The 23,978-nt window shown below is 39.5% G+C and overlaps 2 protein-coding genes across 3 annotated transcripts in view; both read right to left on the reverse strand.

The window, feature by feature from the left end:
• Positions 1–14,677, reverse strand: part of LOC135099436 (uncharacterized) — a 106,001-nt gene extending 91,324 nt beyond the window's left edge. The window contains exon 1 of one of the 2 annotated variants that reach the window (XM_064001811.1): positions 13,924–14,663. In XM_064001811.1, the coding sequence (XP_063857881.1) occupies positions 13,924–14,141 (218 nt within the window). In that variant the 5' untranslated portion in view covers positions 14,142–14,663. Of the gene's footprint in view, positions 1–13,923 lie in introns of both variants that reach the window. The other variant, XM_064001804.1, reaches the window with a different exon arrangement.
• Positions 14,678–17,080: 2,403 nt separating this feature from the next.
• LOC135099453 (nuclear pore complex protein Nup107-like) overlaps positions 17,081–23,978 on the reverse strand; it is a 30,888-nt gene continuing 23,990 nt past the window's right edge. Inside the window, exons 12-18 of the mRNA XM_064001831.1 lie at positions 23,755–23,951; positions 23,389–23,587; positions 22,482–22,601; positions 19,596–19,772; positions 18,790–18,984; positions 17,939–18,040; positions 17,081–17,597 (exon numbers count right to left, since the gene is read on the reverse strand). Coding sequence (XP_063857901.1) covers positions 17,493–17,597; positions 17,939–18,040; positions 18,790–18,984; positions 19,596–19,772; positions 22,482–22,601; positions 23,389–23,587; positions 23,755–23,951 — 1,095 coding nt within the window. The 3' untranslated portion in view covers positions 17,081–17,492. The remainder of the gene's footprint in view (positions 17,598–17,938; positions 18,041–18,789; positions 18,985–19,595; positions 19,773–22,481; positions 22,602–23,388; positions 23,588–23,754; positions 23,952–23,978) is intronic.

Genomic DNA, 23,978 nt, shown 5'->3' on the forward strand with positions numbered 1-23,978 from the left:
TGTACAGAGTTAACAAGTAAGAAAAATTGGCGGAGACGACTCAGAATGTCTAACTTCATAGAAGCTGTTCTAGCTAGAGAAAAGAGTGAAGGTTTTAGTTTAGGTTATAAGTAAAGGAAAGACCGAGGATGTTCAGTACAGAAGAGGGGTACAGCTGAGGTGTCATTGAAGAAGAAGTGATAGTTATCTGGAAGGTTGTGTCGAGTTGATAGTTGGAGGAATTGAATTCTTGAGGCATTGAACAATACTAAGTTAGCTCTGCCCTAATTAGAAATTTTAGGGATCTGAAGTCAGGCGTTCTGTGGCTTCCCTGCGTGAGCTGATTAATTCTTGAAGCAGACAGGACAGATACACGGAAAGATAAGCAGGTAGATGGACAAACAGACAGAGAAAAAGACAATCAGACAACAGAGAGAAAGACAATCAGACAACAGACAGACAGACAGACAAATAGATACATAGACTAACAGCTTAAGCCACATCTGTCATGGGCTTCGATTTATTCTCTCTCTCTCTCTCTCTCTCTCTCTCTCTCTCTCTCTCTCTCTCTCTCTCTCTCTCTCTCTGCTCTCTCTCTCTCTCTCTCTCTCTCTCTCTCTCTCTCCTCTCTCTCTCTCACTCTCTCCTCTCCTCTCTCTCTCTCTCTCTCTCTCTCGTTATTAAAAGAGAATCTTACCGGAGCAAAACACGCCCACGTCCTCAAAAGGTTTCTGACATTATTAAGAGTTATTATTAGAACTTAGTGGACAAAGCAAGTCTTGATGTAACGTGAGCAAGCAAGGGACAAAGAGAGAGAGAGAGAGAGAGAGAGAGAGAGAGAGAGAGAGAGAGAGAGAGAGAGAGAGAGAGAGAGAGAGAGAGAGAGAGAGAGAGAGAGAAAGAGAGAGGCGAAGGCGTTTGCAGATGACCATAACACTATCCCACAGCTACGGACTGGAAGAGGAAGCTGCAGCCAACCGCGACATCAACGCCACCCTGAGCCGCGTTGCAGCCTGGGGAAGGAAGTGGCGAGTAAAGTTTGCCGCTCACAAAACCCAGCTGCTCACTATTAACAGAACAAGTAGAGCCCCGCGCCTCACCTTCAACGGGAAGACACTGATGCCACGGGATGAGGTGGAGGTGCTGGGGGTCACTTACGACCGTAAGCTGACCTTCAGAACCCACGTGGAGCGACTCGCCAGAGAGGCCTCGGGGAAGTTGGCATCCCTGAGGAGAATCTCCTACCTCCTTGACTCCAAGAGACTGGAGTTACTTTACAAGGCACAGGTCCGCTCCTCCTTGGAGTACGCGTGCCTGGCCTGGGGCGGCGCGGGCAAACAAGCACCTAGCTCTCCTGGACAAGGTGCAGGACCGAGCAGCGAGGCTCATCAGGAACAGTGAGCTCGGCCTTCAGCCTGCACTGCACACCCTCCAGCACCGGCGAGACGTGGCGAGCCTCACCGTCATGTTCAAGGTGCAACAGCAACGGGTGCCGCACCTACAGGCTCTCCGGCAGCCTGTCCGACATGCCGAAGTCACCACCAGAGCTGTCACACGCGCCCCTAGGGAGCTGCTCCAGCCCAGGTGCAGAACGTGGCACCAGCAAAGACAGTTTCTGAACACATACATCGGCTGGTGGAAACGCGTTTGTTACCGTGCAGCCAAGTGCTGAGGGGTGCATCAGGCAGCAGTTCAAGACTGCAGTGAATGTGTGGTTGCCACAGACAGACAGAGAGAGGCTTTCAGATAGAAGACATTAACAGTGACTTCTTTAGCCTAATTTGCTGTATTAAATATGTAAAGTATATGTACAGCAACTTTGTAAACACATATGATGTAGATTTGTATAAGAATAAAAAGAGAGAGAGAGAGAGAGAGAGAGAGAGAGAGAGAGAGAGAGAGAGAGAGAGAGAGAGAGAGAGAGAGAGAGAGAGAGAGAGAGAGAGAGAGAGAGAGAGAGAGAGAGAGAGAGAGACGAAATGAGCAAAAGAGAACAGCTCGGAAACGAAAAAAAAAAAAAGATAGAAAGAAAAAAAGAAGAAAATAGAAAAAAGAAAGTGAAAAGGAATAATACGCAATAATGGAAGAGATGAAGAAAAAGATAGATGAGGAAAGAGAAGAAAATCTAAGACAAGATAAAAGATCAGAAGAAGGGCAAGAGAAGGAAAGGAAAGCGATGGGAAGGGAAGAGAAGAGAACAGAACAGAAGAGAAGAGAATATAAAGCAAAATAAAGAATAAAAAGGAGAACGAAGGGAAGAAAAGGAAAAGGAAAGGGAAGGAAGGGAAGGCAAATGAAGAAAAATGGACAAAAATTATCAGCTTCATAATGGAATGTAAAGAGAAGGGAAGATAAGGTAAAGGATGGGGAGGAGAGGGAAGGGAAGAAAGCAGAAGGGAAAGGAAGAGGAAGGAAGGGAGAGGGATAAGAAACATGACCCCCGCAGTGGAGGTAAAAGGCAAAGAGTCACAGTTACATTCTTAAGCAATAAATCAAGACAAACTGGTAATGGCTATAACTCTCTCTCTCTCTCTCTCTCTCTCTCTCTCTCTCTCTCTTCTCTCTCTCTCTCTCTCTCTCTCTCTCTCTCTCTCGTTTATCTTCCTGCCGTGCTTTCTTCTCCTTTTTTTATTCTTTTTTCTCCTTCCTTATCTTTCCTCCTGTCCTTCCCTCCCCTCCTTCTCTCTCTCTCTCTCTCTCTCTCTCTCTCTCTCTCTCTCTCTCTCTCTCTCTCTCTCTCTCTCTCTCTCTCTCTCTCTCTCTCATTCTTTGCCCTTCTATCTTCTATCAGTCCTCTTTCTATCCTTTCTTTTTCTCTTTTCCTTTTTTTATTTTTATTTCCTTTTGGCCACTAGCTTTTCTGCAGCAGCAACAACAACAATAACAAAACAACACTACCTCTACAGCTACTACTGCTGCTGCTGCTTCTGCTACAGCAACAACAACAACAACAACAACAACAACAACAACAACAACAACAACGACAACAACAACAACAACACCTAATAATAATAATAATAATAATAATAATAATAATAATAATAATATAATAATAATATAATACAAGAAGATCAACAACAACAACAACAACAACAACAGCAAAGAGAAAAAGAGGAGGAGGAGAAGGGAGGAAGGTCAATAATAATAGAGTATAATATTAACTCGGGTAAGGATGTTTACTGTAAAGCAGGAATGGAGGAAGGGAGGGAGAGAGGGAGGGATGGAGAGAGGGAGGAAGGCAAGGTAAGGGAGTAAGGGAGCAGACTTGTAAGGTAAGTCAGACAGGCTTAACTAACTGCCTCCGATCCAATCACGACAAGACACCGGAGAACTCTCTCACCGCCTCATGTTAAGACGGCCTCTCTCTCTCTCTCTCTCTCTCTCTCGTCTCTCTCTCTCTCTCTCTCTCTCTCTCTCTCTCTCTCTCTCTCTCTCTCTCTCTCTCATTTTCTTTTCCCTTTCCCTTCCCTATTTTCTTATTTTTCTCTCATTTTTTTTCTTTCTTCATTATTTTCATTAGTCTTCATTTGCTTTTATTTATCTACTTTTTTTTTTCTTGTAAAGCTCCGTGTCCCTTGCCTTTTGCTTTTATTTTCCTTTCCTTATATCTTCTTCCTGTCAATCCTATTAGTTATTTGTACGTTGCACTCTTTCTAGCTAACTCAACTTCCTTTTACGCAATACAGAGACCAGAATTCTGCGTATTAATAGACACACACACACGAAAACATATAAAATTATCTGAACAACGCGCAAAAGACTTCTAATGACTCTCAGTAATACAAAGGACATCTTAATGTACTGTAGTTGTGTGTTACAGCACCTTAAGTTTGTCAGTCGGTCAGTAAGTCAGTAAGTGTACAGTCAATGGGGATACTGGAATGAGTGATTGAATGTGCTAAAGACTTCTGAAGGCTCGGTAGTAATATATATAAATCATAATGTAGTTTCGTATGTTTTTTTCTGGCGTCTCGGGTCTATCAATCAGCCAGGCAGTGAGTGAGTCAATGAAGACGCTGATGTAGGTAACTCAATAACATAGCCTCGTTGTGTGACTGAAGTGTCTAGACATTAAAAATCATATTGAACTACCTTAGTATCTTATCTATTACAATTATTCTTTTTTTTTTGTATGAAAGTGACTGGCTAACATAGTAGTAGGTGCACATAATATTTAATCTTTTTTATTACTATTGTCTCCTTATTAGTGGTAGTATTGGTAGTAGTAGTAGTAGTTGTTGTTTTCATATGTCATTCAAACTCGGGTATTTCTAGCGTCATTGATGTTGTTCCCTTCTCCCCACCCTCTTTGACTGGGAGTTTGCTTGCCATGTGATACTGGAGGCCAGGAACAGTAATGGTAATGCCGGTGACGTTTCCTTACGTTTTGTAGTAGTAGCAGCAGTACTATTAGATACAAATCACCACACTGAACAAAGGCAAAACCAGACAAAGTGGCGGTGGTGGTAGTAGTAGTAGTAGTAGTAGTAGTAGTAGTAGTAGTAGTAGTAGTAGTAGTAGTAGCACTTTTACTTAGATAAAAGCAAACTATATAAATATCTGTATACTTTTATTAACATTCTTAAAAGTGAAGTACAGTATCAGCGCTGAAAACTGATAGCTAACGTACAGCCGCAGCTCAGCCATTACACAGAAATGATACACAACATAATTCCTTCACGGAAGCAACCAGGCGTTTGTTTATTTTATTATTTTTATGAGTTTGTTTGTTTGTTTTTTTATTCTTTCTTTTTTTAAGGCGTTTATTTGCTTTTATTCCTTTTAGGCGTTTTTTTTATTTCCTTTTTGGCGGAATTTGTTTCTATTATTCTCGTTTTTTTTTCAGACCTTTTCTCTTTTTGTTCTCTTGTCTTATTAGGCGTTTGTTTCTTTTATTCCTTTTTAGGCGTTTCTTTCCTTTATTGTTTTTTTTAAGACGTTCGCTTCTTTTATTGCTTTTTTTACTTTCTACGTGTTTTTTTCTTTCATTCTTTGTTTATGCCCCAGACATAAATACCCAGTTTCATGTGTACGACAATCTCACAATTTTACAATCCTCCAGATTTCTGTCTATGCCTGTGTTATGAATGAAATTATGTGACTAATTCTCTTCAGCATCCTGTCTATTGTTGCCTGCTCTTCCTTTGTGTTTCTTTGTGATCTAGATGCCAATGAAACCATCAAATTTGGAAGGGCAAGGAATGGATGCTAAAAAGAAAGGCCAAGAGGTGAATGAATGACCTATTTTCTTTTCTTTTTTCTTCTTTTTTTTTATTTGTTTGCTACTTTTTTCTCGTTTTTTTTAAGGATTTGCTTTTTATTGTTTTTTTTTTTTTTTTTAGGCGTTTATTTTTTTTCTAGTCGTTTGTTTTTATTCTATTTTTTTCTTTTTTTAGGGACTGGTTTTCTCATTATTTTTTTAGGGATTTATTTCCTTTTTTTAGGGGTTTGTTCCTTTTTTCAGTTTTTTATTTTTTTTTTTTTTATCGTTTGCTTCTTTATTTTTTGGTATTATTGTATAAGTGCACCCTTCTCATTTTTCTCAGCTAAGTACTTGGGTCACATATAAGACAGTGGTGTATATCTTTACCGCCGCAAATTTTTCGTTCCTGATATATTAATTTTTCATCAAGTTTATCGTTAAGGAAGGTTACGTTTGGTCAGGTTAGGTTTAGTTAGGTTTGGTTATGCTTAGGTTAGGTTTGGTCAGGTTAGGTTTAGTTAGGTTTGGTTATGGTTAGGTTAGGTTTAGTTAGGTCACGTTAGGTTTAGTTTGGTTAGGTTTAGCTAGGTTAGGTTGGGCTTAGTTTGGTTAGGTTAGGTTAGATTAGTTAGGTCTGGTTAGGTTAGGTTTAGTTTTTTTTTTTTTCCCAGTGTCATGCGTGAAGACAAAACTACATTTTTCTGGTATATTTTCGTTTTTTTTTTTTTTATGGATCTCTGCTTGTTTTCATCGCAAATCACTGGTTAACATGTGTGTTTTGTGGCGGAAAGGTTACTATATTCATTCAAAAGACATCAAAATCTCCTTTTTCTTTTTTTTTTTAGGTTTTTGTATCCATTATTTTCTTTTTTTTTTTTTTTAGGCGTTTTTTTATATCTTTTTTTTTTTTTTAACGTTTCCTTGTACACCACACAAGTATGCAAAGCACAGAAAAACATTAGCTCATTTGCCTGGAGGTATCTGCATGATGCCTCACAGGTCTATGAGCGGCACGTCCTCCTCGGCGGGGCCAAATAGCGCGTGGTACGCCCACGGGATGAGGAACATGACGGCCGCCCCGCCCACCGCCAGGAGCAGCGTCACCTGCTCCAGGACGTCGGGGTGTTCCTCTGGCGCCAGACAGCCCGTGTCGTACATCCTCGCGGCAAGCTTGCGTGCCATCTCCTCCGTCAGGACGGATTTTTCGTACTTTTCGGGGTAAAAACATTCGATGTGGCCCGGCGAATCGTCGTCTACCTGGCTGGCAAGGTCCTCGCTCCAGCCAGAACTGTCGCTGTCGCTGCCGCTGTCGCCGGTGCTCGGGTCCCCCAAGTAGCCCTCTTCGTCCAGGATTTCATACTTTTCGTCGAAGGTCAGGTGCCGTGCACGAATGCCACTGGTGCCGGTGAAGGCGTCATCGCATTTCCCGGTGAGAATGCAATCGTCGTCGTGATCGCGGTTTTCGCCAGTGAGGGTTTCATCGTCGTCGTCGCATTTCCCTGCGAGAGTGTCGTCGTTGTCACATTTTCCAGCCAGAGCGTCGCCGTCGCATTCGCCGCCATCGTCGTCGCATTTCCCTGCGAGAGTGCCGTCGTTGTCGTCGCACTTTCCAACAAGAGTGTCGCTGTCGTCGCATTTCCCTACGAGAGTGTCATTGTTGTCGTCGCATTTTCCAGCCAGAGTGTCGTCGTCGCATTCGCCGCCATCGTCGTCTTGCTGCACGTCGTTCTGAATCTCAATTCCCAAAACGATGTCGCCGTCAGCCTCGCCGCCGCGCTCCGCCTGCCCACGCGATAGAGCAGCACGCCGATGCTGGCGCGCGTGCTGGTGCAAAACGTCTCTCCCGTGGGGGCCTTGAAGGTGGCCACGGTGTGCGAGTCCTTACGCAGCTTCACTTTGACGAGGCGGCACCCCTCGGGCAGCAGAACACGCAGTGGCTCCGCCAGGGAACACGAGTAACGCCCCATGTCGTCCCAGGCGCCCACAGGCAGGCTGCACTGGCCTCGGGTCTTGTAGCGCATGGGCCACGCCAGGCAGGAGCACATGGGGACCCGGCACTGTACCACTAGACTGTCAGGGAGGCGCTGATTGCGCTTCTTCAGCCACAGCAGGAACTTCCAAATTTGCAATTCTTCCATTGTTGTGCTAATGTTGTCCGTCCTACGCGTCCACCGGTTGTCTGTAGTGGTATTATTTAGGATGATATGAACCATCTTTTAAGCAAACAATGTCAGCTTGAAGTTTGTGTAAACTGCCTGGAGTGATGGGAGGCCAGCGACTGGTGGAAGCCGCCGTTCTTGCCAACGATTGGTTGTGTGTGTGTGTGTGTGTGTGTGTGTGTGTGTGTGTGTGTGTGTGTGTGTGTGTGTGTGTGTGTGTGTGTGTGTGTGTGTGTGTGTGTGTGTGTGTGTGTGTGTGTTTGTGTTGTGTTGTGTGTGTGTGTGTGTGTGTGTGTGTGTGTGTGTGTGTGTGTGTGTGTGTGTGTTTTCAGGTGCGAGAGAGAGAGAGAGAGAGAGAGAGAGAGAGAGAGAGAGAGAGAGAGAGAGAGAGAGAGAGAGAGAGAGAGAGAGAGAGAGAGAGAAAGTAACCTTAAGAGGGGCTCTGGCTAAGGGCTACAAAAAGGCAGAGGAAAAGGTCCACTGAAGATGCTAGTCTTTGAAACTGAAGTTGAACGCAATGAGCTGAGATCCATTCAGATTTAGCCGTAATAAATAAATAAATAAATATATATATATATATATATATATATATATATATATATATATATATATATATATATATATATATATATATATATATATATATATATATATACATATATATATATATATATATATATATATATATATATATATATATATATATATATATATATATATATATATATATATATATATATATATGGCGCACCTTCTGACACCTTCCCTTGCCTCTCAGCACCCACAAGCCTGACACTCGAGGAACAGTGCAAGGTTATGGGATAAAGGTGACGGTGACGGTGGCATCCGAGGGTGTGGCGCAGGTGGATACGCGTGCATGGTACGGATGTTGGATAAAAGAGCAAGAGGATAAGAAATAAAGGAGATATGAATGAAAGGAAGACATTAATGAGTTTGAGATGAATACTGATATTGAGTTGTAGGTGAAAATTAAAGTGCAGGAAATATACGTACATATCTACCTTTCTGCCTACCTACATTCATGCATACATATATACATACATAAATACATACATATATATATATATATATATATATATATATATATATATATATATATATATATATATATATATATATATATATATATATATATATATATATATACATTGTGAATGAAAACAAGGTGCAAAGTAGGATAAGTTAAAGTAAAATAAAGTAAGGCAAGGCAAGGCAAGGCAAGATTAGGTAACGTTAGACTAACAAAAAGAAAACAAAAGCAACAAATTGAATAAGTGACGGTAGAGAGTGAAAGGGAAGGAAAAAAGAAAAGTAAGGGAATGTACAAGAAAGGGAAAGGAAGGGAGAAATGATGGATAGGATGAATTTGAAGAGTTGAAAAAGAGAGGACAAGGATAAGGCAGAATAGAGGAAGGGAAACGAAGGGAATCGAAAGAAAGGTAAGGCAAGGGAAGGAAAGAGAAGGCAAGGGAAAGGAAGGAAAGGGGCTCAACCATACAGGATACCAGTAAATTTTTGGACGAAACGCTTTAGACGATAAAAGAAACAAAATTAATAATCTTTCAGGAAATGGAGGCAAGAATGTTGTTGTTGTTGTTGTTGTTGTTGTTGTTGTTGTTGTTGTTGTTGTTGTTGTTGTAGTCGTTGTAGCGGTGGTGGTGGTGGTATAGCACATTTTTCTCTTCATAGATCATGTGTGTGTGTGTGTGTGTGTGTGTGTGTGTGTGTGTGTGTGTGTGTGTGTGTGTGTGTGTGTAATAAACGTGCCTTTTATCCCTGAAATCTTTATTTATACATGTTAATCCGTCTGTCTGTCTGTAAATCTCTCTCTCTCTCTCTCTCTCTCTCTCTCTCTCTCTCTCTCTCTCTCTCTCTCTCTCTCTCTCTCTCTCTCTCATTTTAGCAGCCTGAAAGCACTGCAAATGAAACGTACATACAAACTAACAAACAAACATGAAAGAAAGAAAGGGAACACTTGAAAAAGTAATGAAATTTTGCCGACAGTCGGAGAGAGAGAGAGAGAGAGAGAGAGAGAGAGAGAGAGAGAGAGAGAGAGAGAGAGAGAGAGAGAGAGAGAGAGAGAGAGAGAAAAAAAAAAATTTAAACCCACAAATTGAAAATCGATGTTATGGGATTTTCTCCTTTTCTTTCTTTTTTTTTTTATTGGTGGAGCAGAAAAGAAGCTTGTATTGTAGACAGAAAGCTTCTCTCTCTCTCTCTCTCTCTCTCTCTCTCTCTCTCTCTCTCTCTCTCTCTCTCTCTCTCTCTCTCTCTCTCTCTCTCCTATTTTTATTCGTATCTCTCTCTCTTTTTTTTCTTCTGTTGTATTTGCTTTAAACATTGCTCTTGTTTTCTTTGTACATTTGATGACAAAGTTTGCACTGCGCTCTCACACGCGCGCGCGCATACACACACACACACACACACACACACACACACACACCTTTCTGGTAAAGTTTACAAGACTGATTAAAACACACACACACACACACACACACACACACACACACAGAGAGAGAGAGAGAGAGAGAGAGAGAGAGAGAGAGAGAGAGAGAGAGAGAGAGAGAGAGAGAGAGAGAGAGAGAGAGAGAGAGAGAGAGAGAGAGAGAGAGAGAGAGAGAGAGAATTATTTAAAATTTCTGGCTGTCGATCTTTCTGACCTTAAATATTGACGCTTCATTTTATTTATGTTGTTTTATATTTATTTTGCTTTTAATGACGAGACGAACTATTTCCTGATTGCGTTAGAGACAGACAAACAGACAGACAGACAGACAGACTGACTGACAGACAGACAGACAGACACACACACACACACACACACACACATCCAAACCAAGATAAAGATTTTTTTTTTTTTTCATTATTTTTGTCTTTGTATTAATTCGTTCGTTAATCAAATTCACTTCCAAGACATTTTCTTTCTCTTCCCTTTTATTTTCAGAATGTCTCAGTTTGAAATGAAGTTTTTCTCTTCTTATCTTTTTTTTTCTTTACCTCTCGGCGCTGCGGAGTTTGTTCATGTTGAAATCCCGCCTTTTAGATTACACTGCAGACTTTTCTTCCTCCTACTTTTTATCCTCTTCTCGTCCTCCTCTTCGTCTTCCTTCTCTTGCTCTTTTTCTTTCTCGTCCTTTTTTTTTTTGTTCCAAGCTTTATTTCCCGCTGATAATGTCGCAACCTGTTCTTTATAAATAAAGCCCCATTCTCACGAGATAAGGCTTGTTTTCTCAAGGACTGGTGTTCGTCTGAGGGTTTGACGTTCTTAGGGAATCGTTTGTTTGGTTGTCAATTAAAGTATGTTTGGAGGCGCGTCTGAAAGGAAGGGGATCACTGAAAGATATATATAACCAGGACACTTCCCGGTCTTCCTGCAGAATGAAAACAACGAACCATCTTCAACAACACGATTATTATTACCGTCATTATCTGCTTCTGAGATTACACTTCAAGACAAAGACTCTCCTAATCTTTTGCAGCTCATTAGGGCAAGATCAGAAGTAGCGGGATGTTAAAAAAGAAAAATACTGGTTCTCAAATAAAGCGGTAGATGAATAGAATCGACTTTTCTTTTTCTTTTTTTTTTATATGTAAGAGGGACACCGGCCAAGGGATGCAAAAATCCAATAAAAAAAAAAAAACACTGAATAGGGTCCGAAGCGGTAATCAGGTTATTAGTGCAGGGAACTATAAAAGATTAGATGACTTTGTATGCAGGAATGATAAGTGGAAATAGGTAATTAGGTTTTATACGGGGACTGTCACGTGTAGGTTTCCCGACTTCCTGTGGCTTTCTTGTGTTCTTGTGTTCTTACCTGGTACACTGGCTGCCCGTCTACGTATTCCAACCCCATTCTTGTAAAACCTCCAATCTGCTAAACCACATGCATGCTCATATCACGTTTCATATACTTTTTTTTTATCAGAAGCACTATACCTAATTAACATTTAGGACATTAAGGACATACTTATGTATTATTTGAATGAGAGTTTAATCAGCCGTTACTGTACTTAACTATATAGACAAACAACAAGATACATAACGACACAAGGGAAACTGCAAGAAGGCCACAGATGTAAACATGGCAATCCTTAAATATGCAAACACAAAACCCTGCTGAAGTGTGAAGTCATGAGAGTTCAAGACGGAAGGAATGCGAGCCAGTCATCCACTTCTTACAGCAAGCTGCCTCGTTCATCACTGATATAATAAATTTGAAAAAAAAAAAAAAAAAAATATATATATATATATATATATATATATATATATATATATATATATATATATATATATATATATATATATATATATATATATATATATATATATATATATATATATATATATATAAAGAAGTGCGGTAAATAAAAATAAATGAGAAATAGATCATAAATTAACATAAAAAAGCGAGTAATTTAATTTAATTTCCCTTTTCATAGACACGTTTACTTAATCAACTTAATCTTCCAAACAACTATCTTTTCACAGGAGACCATTAAGGAGATGTCTGCGGGTGAAATTAAAACTCGGGTGAGCAAGGCGTTTTACACCTTCAAGCCCTTGGAGAGACCTGCAGGGCGGCGCTGTGGCGAAGCGGAGTTGGGAGCGGTTGGGGAAGCAGGGCGGGGCTAAGGAAACATATTGAAACAGGAGCAGGCGATAAGAGGACCGGTTAACTACTACAGAGGGAGACGCAGAAGGGGTGAGGAAGACCTGAAGCTGGGCGAGGTGGAAGCTTGCAGTGAAGAGAAGTGAGTGGTAAGAGGGCGGGGTGACTACTGGGGTGAGTGGGGTGCCTCGAGGTGCTTGCTCTCCGCGCGACATTTCTCCCGATATTTTGATGCTTGCTGCACTGGCCTCAATATTTATCTGCTCCCCGCGGCCAACAAATATCGGCTCCGCTGCCCTTGTCTCGCTCCCGCTGCCTCGTGTTTTACTGCTTCCAGACACGGCCTCGCGGGTGGCGGGTGGCGGGAGGACACACACACACACACACACACACACACACACACACATCGAAGAAACACTGGACAAATATGATACGAAGCATACGAGTGTGTGTCAGGCTTTCTGTAACTGCATCGAGGTTATTACAGTTATACAAATACATAAATACTTTCTCTCTCTCTCTCTCTCTCTCTCTCTCTCTCTCTCTCTCTCTCTCTCTCTCTCTCTCTCTTGCAACAATAAACAATTAACTAAAAAAAATGCATGTATAAAAGCATACAAAACCTGGAATCATTAAACGCATCATTTCCTACAACTTCAAATCAACTGATGTTCATCTTGATAATGTTCTCTTACTAGTTACTTTGTTCTCTTGTAGTTGTGAGATTGTAAAGAAAGAAATATCATGTATACAAATGCAAATAATTTACTGTGTGAAGAAATCAGTCTGCAGTTGATGAAGGAAGGCAACTGCCACACGTCATCTGCCGGTGAATAATATACAATTAGTTATCCAAATTACGTACCAAGTTTATTCAAGCTAAGCCATTCAAGCTAAGCCATTTATTTATTCGACGCCAAGTTCACACACACACACACACACACACACACACATTATCGTCCCCTTCCCATTAATCAGACTGTTTATCATTGCAACTTTTTTTTTTTTTGTTATTACACTCCAGCGTATTTATTTGCAATATTTACTGGCTGACACAATTTTTCCTTTCTTAAATTACAGGATTTCGTTTTGTGCAAACTCTACAAGAAAATGTGTGTGTGTGTGTGTGTGTGTGTGTGTGTGTGTGTGTGTCAATTTGGCGTTGACAGCTGAAAGGTTTAGCTGACATAAGCCTTAATAGTAATTTACTTTACAAATCGTATCATCGGTCACCATCGATTGTGATTTCAATGGCTGGGCGCGATTATGACGAGGCCAACGCCAGCAATGGTGACGCCAGGCAGGCACGAATATTACCCAAGCATTGTTATTGTTGGTGATCAAGGATGTTTAAGACACACTAAGCTTCTTGTTGGTGATAGTGATGCTTGTGACCCTGCTTGTGGGTGAGTGCAGGACCGCGCGCTGACAATATTTTCTAGCTACACACAGAGACACACAGCCCGACGCGTGGCAACATTCAGGGTGCGGTGCGGGTAAGATATTTGGAAACGAAAGGACAGGGGTGGACAACTGTAATGCCGAGTGACGTCGCTCCTCGCAGATTTTTTTTTTTTTTTTGTCTACTAGCGATATCTGGCAACTGTCTATTTCAATTAATTATATCATGAATCAATTTTTGTACATTTCCCGCACACCATTGCTTAAATATTCGAATAGAGAGTCACGTACAGGTATTTGGGTAAACAGATATCCTAAATAAATGGAGCAATCATGTAAAATGCTTCATATCCCACATTACAAGAAAGTTAGACATATCTTAGTTTCAGTGTGTTTGGATGGATGAAAAATTGGAAAACGAAAAATAAGTCTTGGAAATTAATTCATACATATATAACCATCCTTCATTCTTATTTGTGTTGTTGTTCCTCTCACATATGTATTATATGAGATACGTGAACACTGATGCCACGATGAAAACAATACTCACCCGAGGCTTCGAAATCCATCCAAAGCTGCCTCGCGCTGCTTCACGTCCATGACTCGTGCCGTGATGGCGGAGACTCGGGGACTGCGACGTGTCCCCGTTATCACCACGCTTTTCCACAACAGTGCCATTATCAACACCAATATATTCTTATCGCCACCGCAGTCATCACCACAATGCATCACAAACGCTAGCATGCCCTCGTCACTACCACGGCGCATAACCACGCCACCATAACCGCTTGTAGCATGTTCTCGTTACCACCAAACAGTCTTCAACACAATTAGTCACCACCATTAACATGTACATCCTCACCATCACACAGTCTTCACCACACCACCACTACCACTAATGATATTCTCATCACATCATAGTTTTCATCGCATCATCATCAGTAACGTGTCTTTGTCACCACCACAGTCTTCACCATACCGCCTCCATCACCCTTCCTACTGTTATTATAGTAAACATGCCTCCATCACCACCTCCACCACTTAATTACATAACTAGCCCACCACACCACACGTTCGTATCCATGTATGTGTTCCTGGAGCTGCCTTATTATATGATTTGGCACAGAACACTCTCGGACACTAACTACAAACACATGGCTCTAATACTCCACTTAATCTGCCAGCAGCGCCACGTCCCCCTGGTGGCCACAGAGTGAATTACCATTTTGTTATTATTGCTCGTCGCCCACACACGATAATAATGAAATGTGTTTTATGAATATAGACCGTATGCGATACTTTTTTTTTTCTTTACTTAAGAATGTTTTGCGTTTTAGATTATGTAAGATCATTCCTTAAGGCATCGTTCAAATTAGCTGTGCTTCGTACATACTTTCATCTTACATATGTACCTACTTTTGTGTAACTATATCAAAACCTGGGAAAGTGAAAACTATTTAGGTAGCTGAAAAACTATATCTACGAAGCTAACAAGGAATTTATTCTATAAATGGAGCAGCAGCTGATTATCTAATTCAATGTTGTAGTACTGCATTTATATTGTTAGTATGATCTGGTAGCAACAAATATTTATAGATTTAAGTCTGTCATGAGAAGGGCCAGTAGGACTCATTGAATACGCAATAACTTACAAGCAGTCAGCTGTCCTACTATAGCACATTTCTTTTACACTTCGTTTTATATATTCATCACAAGTGACTACTCTCCCACCTAGCTTCAGTCTTCTGCATCGTCATCATCATCATCATCACTCCCAAAGGTTCTATGTGTTTGCAGGTATGTTCACCTACTGTCAGTTCATTAGCTAGGTTGCATGCTGTAATAGCTTCCCTACATTTCTAAGACATTTACACATTGCTAATTACATCAAAATTTCTAATTCTTTTTACCAAATATTCTCTAACATTCCTTCAACATGACCAAACCATCTCATCTTCAGATCTGTAGCTCAGTGTCCTATATATCCACCTAGTCATTCTCATTCCTACTCCACTTCCAAGGTTTACTTGCTAAACCTACAACACTACATTTCACACAAGCCACACAAGCGTCACTTAGATTTAAGAGATCCATGTGTCAATGAAGTCCAATATGTATTTGTTTCTTTGATGATTGAATAATACATGCAGTATCGCTTTAAGGTCTTCACAGAAATACTAAATTTATCAGAAAATGGAATAAATCATGCATGAGACCCCATAAAGGATTGATCTTTGACCAATATCAAAGTATTGCACTTTAAACATCAGGACCACAACAATCTTCAGGTTACATTATCCTTTTTGGGATCTTAGTGTAGTGATATGACATTCAAGGCTAACCAAAAATTCATTAGGACCTGGCATGATCAGCAAAGCTGTAAGGCTTGCATTCCCATGAGTGGCATGACAAGTTCAGCCTCTGACAAGACTCTCACAACCAATTATCCTGCTTTGAAGTCAATATGTTTCCATGATGTCCCAATGCAAGGCATGACATGTATCTCCAGTCATGCATATCAATATACCAAAGTTCTTGTCAACATGTATCCAGTCATGCATATCAATATACCAAAGTTCTTGTCAACATGTATCCAGTCATGCATATCAATTTACCAAAGTTCTTGTCACACTTTCTCTCTGTAACATCCATCTAAAGAAAGCAAAAAACTGAACATCCCCCCAAAAAAACAGACACTGTTCAATATAATGTTCAGCACTTACCTGGGCAGATGTGAGATCCAATATAGAAGTTATAGCTTGCAACTATGCATGTCCTAATTAGACCATAGCAACAATTTTCTTATCAGTCTTCCTTTTTCAAACAGCAGTTGCTGAGGATGTACAGTTATTGGGCAAGTCTATCGGTTCTTGTTATCTTGGTCTGCTGTGGCCACAATTATTTCACATTTCCAAGCTGTCTTCTGAGGTGGGTCGCCACTTCCCTGTAGAACCTTATCATAATCACCAAAATGAGGGATGCATATGTTTTGCTTGAGTAGTGATTGGTTACCACTTGAACTATCACCTACAGTCTGAGTGAGATGTGAGGAAGTTCATCAGTTCTAAGCTGGAAAGGCTCATCATGATGTAACTTTAAAATCAATCACACAATGTAGTCATAATCAACAGCATAATCATTATTTTGTCTAACATGCATACTTCCCCCTCTAGTGATGTACAGCATGTTAGGAACAAGTCTCCTTCCTCAGATAGGCCTCTTTGATGGGGAGTAGGTTTGATTTTGCTTTGGAGAAGCTGCAACCAAGGCTATCAAGGTCTCCCTTCCCAAAGTTGATTGCAACGGGTGGAGGGGATGCCACATCCCTATAAGTGAATCTATCCAGCATCTCTGTCTATATTCTCATAACATTCCCCTGTGAAGGAAAATACCTAAGGCAAGACACCACACGCCCCAAATCACAATCACATCCACAAGCATTCCCTCACACCTTAGCCTCAAGGAATGAATGTGGTAGAGGACTGGTCATCAATGACAAGGTACAAGGATCACTTAAGCAGCAGCACACTCAAGTCTCTCTGCATCAAGTGACAATAGCTGTACCATAACAACCCTATCCCCCCTTTTCCACATCTAATTCGTTCAACTGGTAGGAACAGATGCAGGTATGATAATTGTAAGTGTGAACTCTCTCACAGTGTGCTTGTAGATACAAAACAGTAACATTTTGAATAATTCTGAGAATGTTTGCTACAAAACTTTATTAAAACTATGGAATATTTTACAAGTACATGCAGTACATAACTGCTAGTGCTGTATATTCACCAATAAAATTAATCAAACAATACACAAAAATTACACAACACAAAACTGCTTTCCATAATATAAAAAGAACAATAATTTCAAAGTTTTTGTTCTGCACTTCTGCTCACATGATCAACTGAAACCTATGCAACATATGAAACCATCAACACAAGATGGTAATTCAGTCTACAAGAGATCAAGGTCCTTCAAAAAGTCCATCCAGAGGTGTCACCACAGGAAACACTGCATCCCCACACACTGGCACAGCATGGGTTCCGAGGGCCATGTGTTTTCCATTTCCTTCAATATGAAATTACAAAGCCTAGTGATGTGATCTGCCAGGAAACAGTAGTATTAATTCAGAGGATAGCCCAATGCATCACAATTTTGGTCTAGCAGTTCTCTGGATGTCTCTTGTAGTTTCAATAAAAATCTCTGTAGTTCACACCTTCCAAATGCCTGGAAAAGAATATATAATTTTACCTTTAATCATAAAGCAAGGAAGTCATAAGTTCAAGATAATTTACTAAGCAAACTCTTTCATGCAAAACTATTCTTTGCTCTATCTTGCTTCTAACATTCTCTTTACCCCATCTATCCAGCCCTTTCCCTTAGCTTTACATCTTTCATTAGATTACATTATATTCTTAATCAACTATTGTTCTTCCATCCTCTCTAGAAATCCAAAGTATTATTACTCCCTACTCAGCTTGATTCATTCACTATCAACACCAGTTCTCTTCAGCCTTTCCTAATTTCATACAGCATACAGCACAATAACACAACACCACATTTCTTACCTTATACAACTGGTACTGTTCTGAAGCAATTAAATCAGCTAACTGTAGACATTCTTTGTATTTTTCTGTGGCATGAAGAATATTTTGAAGCAAAGATGCAACCTGTAAAAAAAAAAAGAAAGGGCAAAGAATTCTTAAAATCAGTTGTGTAAATCACGTTTTCATTGCTTATCACTTCTTCAGCAACATGTAACTTTGGGTATATATGCATATTTTTCACACTGCCTTCAATGTGCCTGTAGGTATTTCTGTTTTTGTCTCTATCTGAGTCTGTTGCTTTTCTCCTGTTTCTTCCCTAAACACTAAAAATATGGAAATTATCATGAGTTAGAAGCTATTTTCCACATAGGTTTTTCTAACAATATGTAGGAAATACAAAAACAATAAATCCAAAACCCTAAGGCTTTGGGTCACAAGTGGAAGTGTAAAGATGGAAAGAAAAGCTTGAAGGAAACAGTGATGTAATGCAGCCACTCCACTAATAAAAGATTCCAGTGAAAATAAAATATCTAAGATACAAAGATAAATGTAAAAACCATAGAACTTAAAAAGCAATTTCATCTTCTACAACCATATCATATTTATATTCTTAATTATAACTAGCATGACTTTATCATTTCACCAATAGGTAAATGTACTCAAGGTATGTAGCAAGATATGCCTTGAACAGACATGACATACATACCTTGTTCTGACCTGTCATCCTAAAATTGAACATTGAAAAAAAACATACCACAAGTGTAAGATTTCTGATTATACATACAGTCCATATTACCTATTTCTTGTTAGGTCTGAATATGATTAATGAAACAGGACACACTGTAGCTGAGGAAGGAGCCCTAAGGACATACCTGGGGGATGTAGATGGACCGCAGTACACTAAGGTGGTGGGAACGGTTGGGCTCTGCAGTTTCTGTCTGACCCTCAGCACTTCCATCCTGAGCACTGGTTCCTGCTGGATCCTGTTCCTGCTCCTCAAGGTTTGTGTCCACCAGCCAGCCTCCATCAGGGAAGAGCAGCACATTGTATAGCCGGTCACAGGCAGTCTGGTGAGGTACGTGAGCAACAATAACAACAATGAATGTGGTGCATCTGTACCACTACTGACAGCATTGAATAAGTAAGGGTATGAGGCATTAATGACTTTGAATTAGTAAGGGTATGAGGCATTAATGACTGAATGAAATGCTAGTAACTGTTCAGTAAGTCAGCATTTTTCCTATTTACATTACATTTTTTTTTTTTTAGCTTTCATGACATCACAGTCCAATGTGACAAACTGTATAATTATGGTGATTTAATTCATTTTCTTTATTCATATATAAATTATGTCCTGCATTTGCATGACAATTTGGACTATTAATGTTTCTGGAATAGTTACTATTCTCTTACTTCAAATAAAGAGAAGAATACTTGTAAAGAGCTCAAGTCAGAAATGGAGAAGTTCCAAGGGCCAATTACAAGAGACCCAGATAAAATAAAGTGTGGCCTCATATGTAGCTACACTATTTAGATACTACATTCCTGTACACCATCCTAAAATAAAACTTAGATCCCACAATAGGCTTTCTGTGTGCCTCTTCACTCTTCCCTCAACACTACTTGCCAAATTTTTCAAGTCTTTCACCAGCAAAAACCCCAAGTTTCCTCTACCCACCGTGGTGATAAGGTTAAGAGTTCGCTTCCAGCGCTCCATCTCTCCTTTGTACTGCTGCTCTACTTGTTCATATGCCACCTGCTGGGCAAACCCTGCACTCTGGGGAGGCTTCTTGGGAGCAGTGGGCCTCTTTTGGTGGTAGTGGTCAAACCAGTCTGTGAAGGAGTCTTGTGCATCCTGGAAAGATGCATGGACGTTAGTATTCGTGGTTGGATTCAAACAGGTCTGTATCAAGACATCACAACTAAACAGGTCTATTTATTTCAATGTTTTTCTATTGTAGTCTTTTGGGAAAAGTGATTTAGAGAGCTTCCCCCCACCCACCCCTTTTCTTTTTCTCTTGGGCAGTTCCCTCTACACACACACACACACACACAATATATATATATATATATATATATATATATATATATATATATATATATATATATATATATATATATATATATATATATATATATATATATATATATATATATATATATATATATATATATATATATATATATATATATATATATATATATATATATATATATAAAATAAAAATAAATAAATAAATAAATAAATAATAATAATAATAATAATAATAATAATAATAATAATAATAATAATAATAATAAATAAATAAATAAATAAATAAATAAATAAATAAATATGTAAATAAATAAAAAATGAAAAATAAATAAAAAATAAAAAATAAATACCCTCTCAAATTTTGTGCTTGCTTTCTTCAAAGGGCAATGCTAAACTTGATGTTCATGAAACTCAAGGTACTGAAAAAAACACATGGCATAGAACAGTGTGAATGTGTGTTTCGTCTTTAAATTTGGCATGATGTAGCAGTGCAATGCCGCTGAATCTAGAACTGTTTGAATGTGAACTGTGTCCTTACATCCAGTGTGACACAATAGTGCAGCAGTGTGGTCCCACCACATCTAAACTAAAACTGTGTGACTGTGTGTATTTTGTCCTTGCATCCAGCATGTCACAGTGGTGTGATGGTGTAGCATTGCCATATCTAAAACAGTGTTCTGTCCTCACATCCAGCATGGTGTGATGCTGAGGTGCCACTGCAGCATAATGCAGTGCTATGTGGCAGATGTACTAGTGCCACAGTAATGAAACACCTCTCATTTGATTGTGTATGTTTTCACAACATGGCAGCACCATCACCATATATATTTTTTTATGTATATAGGAGGGGCACCGTAAAAAAAAAAAAAAAAAAAAAAAAATCCAGAGAGGCTGGTCCCTAAACAGAGTCAAAAGCAGTAGTAAAAAATTAAAGGATAAGTGTCTTGAAAGAGTTCAAGTCACAGGAAGGAGGAAATACAGAAGCAGGAAGGGAGTTCCAGAGTGTACCAGAGAAAGGGATGAATGATTGAGAATACTGGTTAACTCGTGGATTAGAAAGGTGGACAGAAAAGAGGTGAGAGAAAGTCTTGTACAGTGAGGCCACAGGAGGAGGGAAGGCATGCAGTTAGCAAGATCAGAAGAGCAGTTAGCATGAAAATAGTGGTAGAAGATAGCAAGAGATACAACACTGCAACGATGAGAAAGAGGCTGACAACAGTCAGTTAGAGGAGAGGAGCTGATAAGATGAAAAGCTTTTGATTCCTCAGCTAAAGTCCTGCCCTTCACCAATATTTTTGGAAAACCTGATGTTTTGTCAGTTTTACAAAATAGTCCCATTTCTAAAGTTATCTGATCTTTCAGCATTATATTTCTAAAAGGTATTGGCATGTGGTAAGTTTAAAAATGCTGTCATGTGTAGGTTCTACGGATAGCCACAGCACTGGTGGGTATGATGGTGTGAGTGGTGTATATAAGAATATCTCTGGCATAGACTTACAATATATGAATAAATTACTAGAGTGAGGAGGAGAGGAAAGGAATATTAATGATCCAAAAGCATAACAAGCAGAGTAAAAAAAAATATATATATATGAATATGATATTGACCCTATTGTGTTCAAACCACTATGTTTGCCTTTTCACTCTCTGTCTGTGAATGAAAATGCACCAGTGGTTGAGGAGCAGATAGACCAACAGATTATTTTAACTGTGACATAATCCTACTGCATTGGGGATGAAAGAGGAGGAAAGTGAGGAGGAAGAAGTCAGAGAAAGTTTCGTGGGAGGACCAAAGAAAAAATATTTCAATTTATTTATCAAGTTTGCTGAGGACAAACTGACTTAGTTCATCCATACATTACTTATATTGTTTGTTTCCTAGAAATATGCCTTGAAATGTTTTTCATTTCTATATAAAAATGCCTTGGAGATGTTAGTTTGTGTTTTCTGCAAATAAATAAATAAATAGTAGCCTAAGTTCTCATTTATTCATAGCTAATATAGCTGATGAAATTCACATCTGATCTTTCAACATATTCAGTGTTTCAGCACCTGTTTAGTCCAGCAAATGCTGAAAGACTGGACTTTTTATTGTAGTGTGAGACCAGCTCCCATCCTCTCGCATGCAAGCCAGTGTGACTAGTGTTGTGGCAGTGCATATGAAGCTCATGATAGGAAGACGTGATCCATGTGCAATAAAGCACAAAACTTGAAGAGATAATGTGAGAAAGTCAGGAAGGTAAGAATTTAGGACTCATAACAAAACTGAAGGATCACAAAAATTAGATAGTAAAAAAACTAGGGAGGATAGTGCACAATGGCCTACAAGACAAGTTTACTTCCCTCAACTCAGTAACAAATAACTTAAAAAGTGTGCCAAGGAACAAGTGTTGGAAGTTAAGACATATACAGACATTACCATTTCAAAACATCATAAACAGCATAAAATCTTGAAAGAGTGTCATGGAACAAATGTTAGATACCTACAGACATCACTATTTGAAAACACATAAGCAGCATATTTCTTACCAGGAAGGTACGAATGCAGAAGTATTCTCTCACAATGTTTTCAGAGTGTGGTGGGACTTCTGCTTTGCCTGTCTCTGCTTCATACTCCTTTATGATGATATTCACAGAGTCACTGGGGAGCTGCAAGACAAACCATCATTGGCAAAACTATCTTTTGTACTAGCAAGTGAGAGACTGACTATGGATTATGTATGTATATCTTTAAGAAATAGTTACTTCCCACTGAAATGAACATAACATTCACATAGAAAAAAACATTCAAAATCTGTAATCCTAATCCAAGGACTTTAAACTTTTCCACAACAAATGTTGCTTCACCTTCATAATGAATGTCTCTAAAGATGTTCTTTCATTTCAAGATGTGTCTTTAGTATATATCTCTCTCCCGTCTAATACTCTTACTTACTATTCATATTTTCTCTCTGATTATGAGTATACAGTTGCTATAAATTCTTCTCTTTAATAATAACCATAAAGTTTTCAAAATAAAAAATCAAACCATATTTACAAATACAAATCCATTTTTCAGATCCAGGAAATTCAATTCATACAATATACTCACTCAACACATGTTTCACATAAGCATTAATGTTACAATGTGAATGCTTTACATCTGAACATTATTTTGGTAACCTTCAGCATTCCTACTTAACAAAAACATCCACTACCATATGCCACTTGTACCTTTCCATCATAGTAAACACACATTTACACACAACTTAAGAAATCAAATGGTCCCAACACACTCTGATATTTAACATGAACTGTGAAAAGAAAAAGACCAGAATATATTCCTATGTTCAACTTTCACTTTGACTCCCATAATAATTCACTCATGTCTAGTAATTCATTGTAATCCATTCTTGTAAATAGAGACTGTGAAGAAAAGTTTAAAAGGAATTCTTACCTTGTTGAACAGCACCCGAGTGGCTCCAATTTTGCGTGAGACGAGGAAAGTGCGCATGAGAGCATTGGCCTGACGCAGGGCCTCCGACCGCTGCTGGGGGTCATACAACAGCCAGTCGATGGCACTGATCTTAACTCGGTCCTCAGCTGTGGTTTCTGACACTACATCACTGTCAGAATCACGGCCACTGGAGGACAACCTGGGGAAGTTTCACATCATCAGCCTCTAAAATTACACTCCAGGACAAGGGCCTCTCCATTTATCTCTGCCAATTGTCTGTCAACTCCAGACCATTCTAGTTAAAATTCATCTTATCTCTTCATTTAATATATAAATGGACATATAAAATATCAACTCTGCTCTTACCTAATGTTTGTCACCACGGCTGAGGTGATGGCATGGGTGTCCAGTCCCACTGAGGATGCTAGCTGCAGGGCATGGTGGCGGTGGTGGTCATCAGTAATGTTGTGAAGGAAGCGAGCATACCACTCCACCTGCAGCCACTGAGGCAGGACAGACGTGTACCAAGCCACCTGCTCCACATCTCCCCGTTCGATGGCCTCCTGAAATTTTAGACAAGGCAAGTGATC

The sequence above is a fragment of the Scylla paramamosain genome, chromosome 4 (assembly GCF_035594125.1).
Source record: "Scylla paramamosain isolate STU-SP2022 chromosome 4, ASM3559412v1, whole genome shotgun sequence".
NCBI classification, from domain to species: Eukaryota; Metazoa; Arthropoda; class Malacostraca; order Decapoda; family Portunidae; genus Scylla; species Scylla paramamosain.